At 45.3% G+C, this 12,463-nt stretch overlaps 1 protein-coding gene across 2 annotated transcripts in view; it reads left to right on the top strand.

Moving 5' to 3' along the window:
* The window catches only part of Snrnp70 (small nuclear ribonucleoprotein U1 subunit 70), a 20,078-nt gene that overhangs the window by 3,151 nt on the left and 4,464 nt on the right, over nucleotides 1–12,463 (top strand). For both annotated transcript variants that reach the window (XM_031386598.1, XM_031386599.1), the window contains exons 3-7: nucleotides 513–575; nucleotides 701–755; nucleotides 6,517–6,581; nucleotides 6,704–6,766; nucleotides 9,918–9,999. In XM_031386598.1, coding sequence (XP_031242458.1) covers nucleotides 513–575; nucleotides 701–755; nucleotides 6,517–6,581; nucleotides 6,704–6,766; nucleotides 9,918–9,999 — 328 coding nt within the window. The remainder of the gene's footprint in view (nucleotides 1–512; nucleotides 576–700; nucleotides 756–6,516; nucleotides 6,582–6,703; nucleotides 6,767–9,917; nucleotides 10,000–12,463) is intronic.

The raw sequence follows: 12,463 nt of genomic DNA, 5'->3' as shown, positions 1-12,463 counted from the left end.
AAAAAAAAAAAAAAAAAAAAGAAAGAAAGAAAGAAAGAAAAACAAAAGAATTGTTTCTGCTTTGTTTTTTAAAAAAAAAGACCTTCAAAAAGTTTTTTTGTTTTGTTTTGTTTTTTGGTTTTTTGAGACAGGGTTTCTCTGTATAGCCTTGGCTGTCCTGGAACTCACTGTGTAGACCAGGCTGGCCTCGAACTCAGAAATCCACCTGCCTCTGCCTCCCAAGTGCTGGGATTAAAGGCGTGCACCACCACTGCTCAGCTGTTTTGTTTTTTTTAAGTATGCCTAGTAGACATAAAGTTACTTGGACTAGGCAGAAGTTTCTGAACCCTGGAGATTTCTATGTTGAACATGCCCCAGATGTTGGTCCATGAAGTATACCCAGTCTGGACCACTCTTGGCCTCTGTACAGGGAACTTCGGGCATTTGTGCATGAGAAGGTGCTGAGAGTCTTCCTTGTGGTACGCCTTGCTATTCAATCGCCATTCCTTCCCTGTCACCTTTCTTGCTCCTAGGACCCTCGAGATGCTCCTCCTCCAACAAGGGCAGAAACCCGGGAAGAACGCATGGAGAGAAAGGTATGCTGTTTTTAACTTCTTAATCTTTTGAGTTGTTTTGTTGTATTTTTAGCTACTTTTTTCCAGATAGTCCCTGACATCAAGGTACTTCTGGGTACACTTACTCTACTTTTTTCTTCTGGCAGAGACGGGAAAAAATTGAACGGCGACAGCAGGAAGTGGAAACAGAGCTGAAAATGTGTAAGGTTCTCCCTTCTAGCAATCTTCCCCTCCAGTCTCATTTTGATCCTCTTCCCAGGTCACATGTGGGGCTCTTCTCCTGGGAGCTTGAGAAGCAGAGTTGGGTTTACTTTCCTAGCAACCACTTGCCAAGCACTGCACTTGGATCTGGCTGTTGTGGATAGCCTGATGATGTTTGTATTTTGGTGTTAATTCTGTTTCCTCAAGAGAGATTCCCCACCCCCTACAAGCAATCGATCACATGTGAACCCTCGCCCCATTTTTAACTAGTCAGTAAAGGCTAGAGCCTGTGATTGGGCAGTTGAGGTCTTTGAGAAGGGAAGGGAGAGGACTGAAGAAGAGATGGAAGCCATGATGGAACAGAACCACACACTGCCAGTAGTGAGGGGTATTAAAACTGGGGATTAAATTAGTGTAGTGTTAGATCTACCCAATCTAGGTTTATAGCTTTTTTTTTTCTTTAAGATATTTATTTACATTTCAGATGTTATCCCCTTTCCTGGTTTCCTCTCCAAAACCCCCTATCTTCTCCTTGCTTATAGCTTATAATAATAACTGGTTTGTGTATTTTTTATACCAGCTTATTGGGGTTGGAAATTCCAACATCACGCTTTCCTTTTTACTTTTTTTTTTTTTTTAAGATTTATTTATTTTATGTATATGAGTACACTGTAGCTGTCTTCTGACACACCAGAAGCCGGCATAACATATCGTTAGGGATGGTTATGAGCCACCATGTGGTTGCTGGGATTTGAACTCGGGACTTTCGGAAGAGCAGTCAGTGCTCTTAACCGCTGAGCCATATCTCCAGCCCCCATTTTTACATTTTTTGTATGTTTTGTTAATTTTTCTTTCATGTATGGGTATTTTGCCTACATGCATGTAGAGAGGACTAGAAGAGGGCATAGGATTCCCTGAAACTGCAGTTGGGCAGTTATAAGTTGCTATGTGATTGCTGGAAGAGCAGCCAGTGCCTTTTGTTTTGTTTTGTTTTGTTTGTTTTTCTTTTTGTTTTGTTTTGTTTTTGTTTTTTCAAGACAGGATTTCCTCTGTGTAGCTCTAGCTGTCCTAGAACTCACTCTGTAGACCAGGCTGGCCTCGAACTCAGAAAGCCACCTGCCTCTGTCTCCCAACTGCTGGGATTAAAAGCTTACTCCACCATATCCAGCTTCAGCCAGTGCTTTTAACTGCCGAGGCATCTCGCCATCTCTCCATCTCCAGTTGGTTTAGGATTTTAACATGTAGGGAGACCTTTAAAGGAACATATTCCACTGTGTCTTCAGGTAAGGCATGAAGTGATCTGGCCAGTTGGTCCTGACTGTCTCCCTAGCTCCCTGATCTTGGAATTGGAGATGCTACACCCTCCAGATATAGAGGATTTAAGTAGTACTTGGTAATCAGACTCACAAAAGTATTAGATCTTGGTGTTTCAGTAGGTAAAGACTGATCAGAGGATGAGATTTATCTCCGTCTATTGTCTGCAACCTTGTTGAATTATTCTTTTCTAAACTGTGTTTTAGAACTTGAAGATTTTCTCAAGAGTACTTAGTACACATGATGAATAAGATAATGCACGGAGCTCTATCTAGCTCTCGTTACTGTACCTGGTTCTGTGTATTTTCTCAGATACCTTATCATACTCCACGTTTAAGCCACTGAAACACCTCTCCTAATGCCTTTGGGATTTTGCCTTCCCTGAGACGCAGCTTCTCAGATGTGCAAGGTGTTTCCAGATGTTGCTACTCAATTTGTCTTTAGCACCTGTGCTAGGTTTTTTTTGTTTTGTTTTGTTTTGTTTTGTTTTTTAAGATTTATTTTATGTATATGAGTATACTGTCACTGTATTGAGACATACCAGAAGAGGGCATCAGATCCCATTACAGGTGGTTGTGAGCCACCATGTGGTTGCTGGGAATTGAACTCAGGTCCTCTGGAAGAGCAGTCAGTGCTCTTAACCACTGAGCCATCTCTTCTGCCCTGTGCAAGGAACAGCACTGATAGAAATGTTGGGGGTGTATGTGCGTGTGTTTCTGTCTGTGTCTGTGTCTTACAGGCTGTGGTCTGGCTAGTCAAACAATGACCTTTTTCAACAGAAAGGCTAAGAATTTGTTAATTGTAAAGTCTGTATTGGAATCCTGAAGAAGTAGGCTCTAATACCAGTGAAAGAATGCCTCAGCAGCAGGATGGATGAACCTGGCAGGCGAGTCAGGGCAAGCAGGCAGAAAGCTTCCTTCATGCATGGTTTAATGCAGGCTGCCAGCAAAAGGTATGACCCAGATTTTAGTTGGGTTTTCTTGCCTCAAATGATTAAATCCAGAAATCCTCAAAGGCATGCCTCGTTGCTTGGGTTTTAGTTGATTCCAGATTCATGAAAGTTGTCAACTAAGATTAGTCATCCCAACACCATTTATAACTCCCCCCAGCTTGTCACAAAGACTTTTTTCCCTGTTACTTGATAAATGTCAAAAAGCAAGAGGTTCAGTGTATAGGGCCTTCTTGGCTTAGACAGTGCTTAAGCAAGAACAAGTGTCTTGTTCACTTGTCTCCCCAGCCCAAATTCTCTCAAGGAGCTTTCTAATGACAAGTACTCATTTCTCCCTCCTGTCCTCAGATAATGCCAGTTTCTTCCTGCTGATCCAGGTGTGCCTTGCACCAGTTGGAGAATGTGGGAGATTATGTAGAACAGACTCATGACTAGAAATCTTTAAAAAACAAAAACAAGGGCTGGTGAGATGGCTCAGCAGGTAAGAGCACTGACTGCTCTTCTGAAGGTCCTGAGTTCAAATGCCAGCAACCACATGGTGGCTCACAACCATCTGTAATGAGATCTGGCGCCCTCTTCTGGTGCGTCAGAAGACAATTACAGTGTACTTTGGGCCGAAGTGAGCAGAGGTCCTAAAGTCAATTCCCAACACCCAGATGAAGGCTCACAACTATCTGTACAGCTACATTGTGTACTCATATACATTAAATAAATAAATCTTTTTAAAAAAAACAAAAACAAAACAAACAAACAACTGACAAGGAAAAGTTGGAGGCAGGGAATATAGGGACCATGGAATAAGAGATCAAAAGACTTATCATCTGAGGTTGAGGCCAGCTTGGTCTACAGAGTGAATTCCTGGACAGGGAAGGAGGCTACACAGAGAAACCTATCTCAAACAAACAAAAAAGGTGAGAGGGGTGGGGAGGACTCATCAACCAAGCAAGACATTGAGGTTGATTGGATTGGAGTTTAAATGTGTGGTGTATTTAAGTAACATTCTGATATAGCCCCAGTTGAGGGATTGTAGATAAAGTTAGAAGTTAATCATTAATGACGATACTGTGGTTTCAATTTATTGAAATGTATTGAAGACCAACATAGCAAGCTCTGAGATGTGTCTAAAATTCCCAATTTGAAATGGGGAATGTAGAGATCAACCAAGTTGGGCCCCTTGTTGGTAATTGAAGCAGGATCACAGTTCTGTCCAAAATAGAGCAGATAATGGATCAGGTGCAGTAAGGTATCTGTCTAGGCTCACTAACTGTAGAAGCTTGCTTTCCCCTGTTAAAAGACAGCTTCTATTAAAGGAGAATCTCTGTCCCTTTGCTGATTGCTTTATGTCCCTTCATGTTGTGAACTCCTGGTGACTTCTATGTGCAGCAGGGAATGATTATTCCTGTTTGCAAAATGAAAAAAAAGATGTGTCCTGTCATGAAAAAAAAGTAGTGCCTTGCCAGGTGGTGGTGGTGCATGCCTTTAATCCCAGCACTTGGGAGGCAGAGGCAGGCAGATTTCTGAGTTTGAGGCCAGCCTGGTCTACAGAGTGAGTTCCAGGACAGCCAGAGCTATACAGAGAAACCCTGTCTCGAAAAAACCAAAAAAGAAAAAAAAAAAAAAGTAGTGCCTTGTCAAGTTGTAGGGTATCTTATAAAGAGGGGAAGTTTTTAGATTTCATGCCAACTGATGGGAAGTGTAGGGTATCTTATAAAGAGGGGAAGTTTTTAGATTTCATGCCAACTGATGGGAAGTCTAGTAAAGTTTTCTATCTTTGAGGCTTCCTGTGTTTAGTTCTGTGTTAGAGTCCTGACAAGTGAGTCCTAAGAAGTTCAACTTTGACACACATGCACACTTAGGCACTGGTTGTTAAACAGAGAGGCAAAGGGGACCCTAAGATTGAACTCTGCCTAGGGACAGTTAGGATAAGTCCTGGGATGAGGTTGGCAATGTTGAGGGGTATCTCGAGTGAAGGTACAGTTGAAAGTCTTAATGTCTTGAAGAGAGCTCTTCAAGACACCGTATTAACAGCCATGCTCTTATGATAGAAAGGACCACCACCATGGCTGATTCTTTGGATCTAGTTTGCCTATTGGTGGGAAGGTCACAATAATAATTGAAATTTGCAAAATATCAATGCCTGTGACCTGTCAATATGATAAACTATAACAAGGACTGTTTGTCTGGACTGCTTAAGCATAGACATTGCTTTGGCTGCTAATGGAAGACAGAAGAAATAGCCCTGCTTTCTTGCTCAAAGGTCCTAGGCATGCCTGGTGTTCTCCTAAATTGCTATGATCCTCTTTATTTGTTTGTTTGTTTGTTTGTTTTGTTTTTTTGAGACAGGGTTCTCTGTGAAGCCCTAGCTGTCCTGGAACTCACTCTGTAGACCAGGCTGGCTTCGAACTCAGAAATTTACCTGCCTCTGCCCCCAAGTGCTGGGATTAAAGGCGTCCACCACCACCACTGGGCCAAGATCTTTATTTTAATTTTTTTAAAGATTTATTTATGTACACTGGAAGAGAGTATTAGATCTCATTACAGATGGTTGTGAACCACCATGTAGTTGCTGGGAATTGAACTCAGGACCTCTGGAAGAGCCGCTAACCTCTGAGCATTGTTTTCTGTAGCTCAGGCTGGCCTCAAAATCTTAGCATTCATCTTTTTCTCACATAAACTCTGTTTCTATCTCTTCTACGGTCTCTTTATTTGCCACTTTGAGCTACATTCTAAGGATTGTTTGAATGAGAGATCCAGGACATCTAATGTTCACAGAATGTTCAGCATAGGGGTATAGCTTCCAGCACCCCACACCCCATTATGATTGCTTAATAGAGTCTTGGTCTTTTTCTGAAGACTTAATTCTTGGTGTCCAAATGGAACAGGGCCTTGGTAGTTCTCTATTTATACCACTTGATCTTGGTCATTTGCTTTTAGCACTAGCCGAGGGTCCCTGCCTCAGGTTGTAGGGTATGAGACAAGGTCTCACTATGTATCCCAAACTGAGTTCTGCCTCCTTAGTACATGGGCCATCAACACCCTACCTATCCTGGACTCTGGTTCCATAGTCTGAAGTCTGAGACTGTTTGGTATCAGGCTTCCCCCTGTGCTGTGGTTGCTATCTCTCACAGGCTAGCTCAAATCATCCCTCTAGAGAGATGGCATGGAGTCAGTTACTGCTCAGTTCACCTTGCGCTGGGAATGGCTAGCCAAAGTATATAGTTCTGAAGTGGCTTTTAGGTTTGCTGCATCCTATCTGTTTGATGTCATTTTCATCAGAGCAGCCTGTTGTCATCACCTGTCAATTACTCTAGAAAAAGCCATTGAACTTTAGTGAAACCAGACCTGAAATGGTGTGTACTCAAGCTTACTAAGTGAGCAGTCTCTTGGGGAGCAGGGGGTGCCTAGGTTCTACCTTCATGTACTCAACTTCTTCCCATCACTCCTCTATCCAAAACTGTGAGCACTGTCTACTTTAAAGATTCTCTTCTCCTTGTATAGGGGACCCTCACAATGATCCCAATGCTCAGGGTGATGCCTTCAAGACTCTGTTCGTGGCTAGAGTGGTAAGTACCCAGTTCCTGTCCTGGGGACCCTAGACTACTGAGAATTTGGGTCTAGTCCTGAGTGGTTCAAGGGCTTTGGAACAATGTGTTTCTTTCATTTAACTTACCTTTATATCTTGTAGAACTATGACACAACAGAATCGAAGCTTCGGAGAGAGTTTGAGGTGTATGGACCCATCAAAAGAGTAAGTATGTCCGGGTGGAGGGTTGAGTTGGCGATACTTGGAGGAGGGAACAGTATCCTGAGGAGAGGAAGAATACTGGGTTCCCATCCCAGGGAAGGGTCATATCATTAAGGGGCTGGGTTTATTTCCTTTAGTATAGTTTTAATGTCAGAAGTAACGTTGGAAATGTCAAGTCCTTGTGGATTTAAAGCACGGGTTTGCAAGGTTTCAGCTTGCTGTAAGTTAGTATGTGTGTGGTCAGTCAGTCAGGCCCACTAAGGTTAGGTTGTGTTTGGGTACTTGGTTAGTTGGTTGGTTGGTTTTTTACAATTTGTACTTGCGTAAAACTTAATGCAAATTATTGCTCAAGACTTCTTAATTAGTTATTTCTTTCTCTTCTGTCTCCAGGACTAGGGCTTAAGCCCAGGTTAGAGGTACATATGCTAAACAAGCATTGTACCTGAAACTGTATCCCCAGTCCTTGTATTATTGCTGCTTTATAGATTTAAAAATTTATTTTATGTATATGAGTGTCCTTTGCCTTCATGCATCTAAGTGTATTACTACACTGGTGCCTGGTGTACAAGGGGTCCAGAATAGGTTGCTAAATCCCCTGGAACAGGGCTTACACAGGATTGTAAGCCACTATGTGGGTGATGGGAAGCAAGCCCATGCCTGCTGCAAGAGCATCAAGTGCTCTTAAGCACTGACCCATTTCTTTAAAAATTTGTTTTAAATTTTGTTAGATTTCTTAAAGTTTTCTTTTATGTTCCTGACTGCCTGTATGTATGTGTAGTCACATGAGTGCAGTGTTCTTGGGGGCCAGGAAAAGGCATTGGATCCTCTAGATCTGGAATTACACTATGACTGTGAGCTGCTATGTAGAGGTTAAGAATTGAACTTGGGTTCTCTGCACTGCCTTATTTATTACATTGGGAAGGAGGATTGGATTGGCATGTGTGGAGCAATTTGTAAGATGGATTTTCTTCCTCCGTATGAGTCCTGGAGATCAAATTCAACTATCTCACTGGGTCTTGTCTTTTAAGATTGTCCCACATAGTCCAGACTGGCCTTGAGTTCATCATGTAGGGGATGGCCTTAAATTTTGGATGTTTTGGGGATTGAATACAGGGCTTTGTGCATGTTCGGTTATCACTGTAGAACTAAGCCACATTCCCCAGCCCCCTCACAAAATTTTTTTCCATTTATTTAAGACAGGGACTGATTATTCCAAATAGGGCTCTTTTCTTTTCTTTTTTCCTTTTTTGTTTAAGATTTACTTGCATGTATTTTGCTTGCATGTGTGTATACCAAGTGCACACAATGCCCTTCCTCATTCAGGAACTGGAGTTATATATAGACTGTTGTTAGCTATCCTGTGAATGATAGGAATAGATCTTGAAATTTAGCAAGAGCCTCCAGTGCTATTAGCCCCAGGAGCCATTTATCCAGCTCCTCCCAGTTTTACTTGGAAATGTGTTGCTGAGTTGTCCAAACTGGTCTTGAACTTACTGGTAGTTAAGGAAAACTTGTTAATTTTCATATAGTCTGATATAAAGGTAGGTACCTATTAGGTGTCTTGCTTCTGACCCTTTGCTGGAAACATGCTGCCAGGATACATTCCTTTAATCCCAGCACTAAGGAGGTTAGAGGCAGGTGCATCTCCTTTGAGTTGTAGGCCAGCCTGGTCTACATATCAAGTTCAGGCTAACCAAGGTTAGTAAAAATCTGCCTCCAGTGGTGGGGGTGGGAGTGAGTGTGAGCTAGTGAATATCGAGCACAGGAGAAACAGAAGGGAACTAGGAAAAAACACTAATTGATTATCCAGTGTGAAATGGTCAGGCCTGAGAACATACATGCAGGTATTCATGGACTGAGCAAGTTGTATGTAGGGATGCACAATCACACATATGTACCAACAATTAAAAATTAAAAAGAAGCAATGAATTTGAAAGAGCATGGGAGTGTTTGAAGGGAGGAAATAAAGTAATTATAATCTCAAGAAATTATTTAAATAGGAAATACTGGACAGAAGATAAAAAGAAAACATGTTAACTTTAAATACGGTGGCTCATAGCTGTAATCGTAGCCCTAGAGAGTCTGAGTCAGTAAAATTATTATAAGGTTAAGACTAGTCTGAGCCACAGTCAGGCTTGTTCAAAAAAGCAAGAAAGTCAGTTGCTGAGCAAAGTTTTGGCATAAAACTTAATTGCTCTGTGCCTTATTTTCCTCTGCTGGGAGACAAAGTAAGACATGGTGCTTATGACAAACACAAGCTGCTTAGCCTGGGGCAAGGTATTGGATGGGTGGTCTGGCCTTTCCCTGATCCCTGGGTCTCAGGAAATGGTGCCTCCCACTCCCCAAAGCCCAGTGGAACCTGGCTGTATTGTGTCAGCTTGGAATCTCAGTTGGCTTTTGAAGATTTCAGGTTGTAGAGTTAAAGTCTAGGTTCCTGAGCAAGCTTAAGACCATATCCATCCATGTGTGGGCAGATAGTAATGTACATTGAAGGCCAGTCATTCTTCGGTAGCCCAATCAAATAGTAGTATCTCCTAGAAATCTCACTGTTTTGCCCAGCATTCCTTTGTGAATCCTGTTTCTCGGTGCTTAAGCTTCTGTGTCCCTGACATGGGGAGGGCCCAGAAGCTTCATCCTGACCTTACATGGCCTATTTGGCCATGCGCTCCCTCATCCCTGTTCTGTCCTATAGAGGGCTCTTAAGTGCACTGGATCCTCTAGCCTCCTTACCTTCCCATATATTGGGCTCTGCCTGCACATAGCAGACAGACTCTTGTTTGCCCTGTTTGACATGACTATCCAGTGATCCTTTATCCTGTTCACATTGTTCTACACACCTAGCTCGCTTTGGGTGCACTTAACTCAATGCCTGTCTGCTTTGAGTCTCATCTGGGGATATCCACCATCAGAAGCTCAGTTTCCATAGAGCTGTATCCACAGCCTTCTCTATCCTGCTTTGCACAATGCTGTGCCTCCCACATGTTGCCTCTGTGCCCCTCTGGTTTCCACTGGACTCTGGCTTTTACTAGAGTGAGAGTCACTTGGTATGCTTGAAGGATAAATCTTTTACTGGCCTGTGTTATAAGTTGTGTTATGGGGTGGGTGGGATAGCCCTGTAACTTGTGGGGCTGACTGCCTCCTGCCTACCCTGCAGATCCACATGGTATACAGTAAACGCTCTGGAAAACCCCGTGGTTATGCCTTCATCGAGTATGAGCATGAACGAGACATGCACTGTGAGTACTGAGCCTCTGCCCTTCCTTCTGACCCTCTACCTCTGCTGCCCAGCCTCACCCCCGTCGTCTGTTCCCTCCCCTGCCATACCTGACTTTAGCATTGTCTCTTCTCCCTCTGTTTCTGATATATCTTTTTTTTTATATATTTATATACGTGTTTTTTAAAAATCAAAAACCAAACCCCCCACAACGTGTGTGTGAGCCCAGGGAGGTAAGTGTCACACGTTGAACCTCAGGGGCCAGGAGGGCACTGGGTGGGGTATGGGGCCAGCTGGAGGTGGGGGGAGCGGTCGGATTTTGGGGAGTTTCTCCCCATTAGGCCCCCACTGGAGTTGGGGGCCACTAGGTTTGTGTGAGCTGGCCTTTGAACCAGCCCTCTTTTCCCCCCAGTAGAACTGGGCTGGGCCACCGACCCTCCACCTCCCCACTCCAACCCCCACCCAGTCCTCATCAAGCAGTGATCTGGTGGGCATGTTTAGCACCCACCCCCACAGCTACAAAGCCCCATTGAGGCTATGCGGCGTCCATTTGGGTAGGGCTGGGTGGGTTGGGGTGGGCAGGGCTGCGGCGTGTCCAGGGGCCGCCGTATTAATTGACTGTTCTTATTGTCACTGCAGCCACCACGCAGCTGGCTTGCAGCTGATGCTTACGCTCCCCTTACAACACCTCAGTGTATGGTTGGTATAAGGGTTTGTATCATGGGTAAGATCACAGCACCGCACACCAGCCCAGCTTAGCCAGGCAGCTTAGGAACAGCGAGGCTTCCCCTCCCACCCTAGTCACCTTTCAGTATCCCTTCACCCACAGCCCTTTCCTCATTTGGGTGCCCTCTGCCCCTCTTGCCCCCATCCACATGCTCTCTGGTAATCTCATTGATCCCAAGGGGAAGGGTGGACCTCGATGGGAGAGGCATTTGCCTCCATCTATAGTCGGGCTCCACCCAGCCTCTGACACCTGGGTCATATTGGCAATCCTAAAGCTGGGGTGTCCTGGGACCAGGGCTCTATGTGGAGCCCTTCAGCCCAACCCTCCCTGCCCTATGACTTCTGTGGAGTTGTCACCATAGTGGTCTTGGAAAGTCTCTGGTTTCTAGCTTGGGGTATTGTGTCCCTCCTGTTGTCCTTGGTGTGGTGGGAGCCTCCTGAGAAGGCAGCTGTGATATCCAGTGCCTGAGCTCCCCCAAAGTGCATGGATTGGGGTTCAGGGTATGGGGGGGTGGAGCAGGCTTTAAAACAACTGAAGGTGTAGTTTTTACTAAATCTGCACAGAGGCAGAAGAGAGGGAAAGAGAGAGAAGCCTAGACTGACACAATTACATGGTCTTCTTGCTGTTTTCTGGGTTGGACCTCTCCTGGGGTTTGGGATGGGGAACCTGAGCAGGGTTCCTTTACTTGACTGACCCTCTCACTCTGTTCTGGGTTTAGGGGCCAATTGGCCCCTCCTGGAGCATGGGAAGCATTCTTTTGGATCCCAGGTGTGTCCCCTGTGTACTAGCCTCAGAGTTGTTGCCACTAGTGGGAGGGCATATGGAGTTGAAGGTGGAAAGCCTGACCCCAGTACTGAGTGCTGGGCCTGTACCTAATGGAGCGTAACTGAGGCAGTGATGAGCAGTAGGTGTTTTTGAGGCCTTGAGGTCCACTGTTTAGGTTGGGCAGGATAGATAGAACCAGGTCTCCCAGCCCAGGCGCAAATCATTCCTCTGAGGTTCAGAGGCTCCCTTTTTTTCCTTCATCCTCCTGTCTCTAGATGATGTGGAAAATGTAGTCTCTCCCTCTTAGGGTTCCCTGTAGCTTTAGTTGCCCAATTGGTGGTGGGTGTGGGGTCTGTGTGAGTGCTCAGGTAAGCTTGGGGTCTCCAGGTAAGCAGTCCCGTGTCCCAACCCCCATCCCGCCCCCCGGGAAGCCCGCCTCCTCGCCAGGCCCCCAGGAGTTGCCGGCCCCCCCCATCCCGCTCGGTTTGGACACCCGCAAGGCCGGCATCGGTAAATGGCACCTTTTTCTCTTCCTCTGGTTGTTATTGGGGGGGAGTGGGCAGGGGTGGGGCAGGGTATTGTGGTTGGTGAGCACAGCCCCTTAGGCCAGGGCTGGGACCTGGACAGAGACTTTTTGGCCTTTTTAACAGCCCTGCCTGATCACAGGCCTGGGCTCTGGGCCTTCCCACTATGTCTTATGTTCCTCAACTTCCCTGAGGGTTCAGGCAGGGCTTCGTGCCCTGTTGGCCATTGACCTCGGCTTGGAGGACAGAGCTGGCCAGGCTAGGTGGTGGCAGGGTCAGTCGGCTCAGGTAAGGCAGGGATTTTGAGTAGCACAGCACATGCCCCTCTGGGTCCAGCCAGGGTCCTTGGAGGCCCCTGGGGAGCTCAGCACCCACCTGTATCCCTGCCAGTTCCTGAAGGTCTTTCCACTCCTGTTCATTTCTGTTCTGATGTCTGTTTCCTCACACTGACCTCCCCTATAAAAACACAC

This window comes from Mastomys coucha, unplaced genomic scaffold (genome assembly GCF_008632895.1).
Source record: "Mastomys coucha isolate ucsf_1 unplaced genomic scaffold, UCSF_Mcou_1 pScaffold21, whole genome shotgun sequence".
In the NCBI taxonomy this organism is placed as follows: domain Eukaryota; kingdom Metazoa; phylum Chordata; class Mammalia; order Rodentia; family Muridae; genus Mastomys; species Mastomys coucha.
This window is presented reverse-complemented; position numbering and strand designations above follow the sequence as displayed.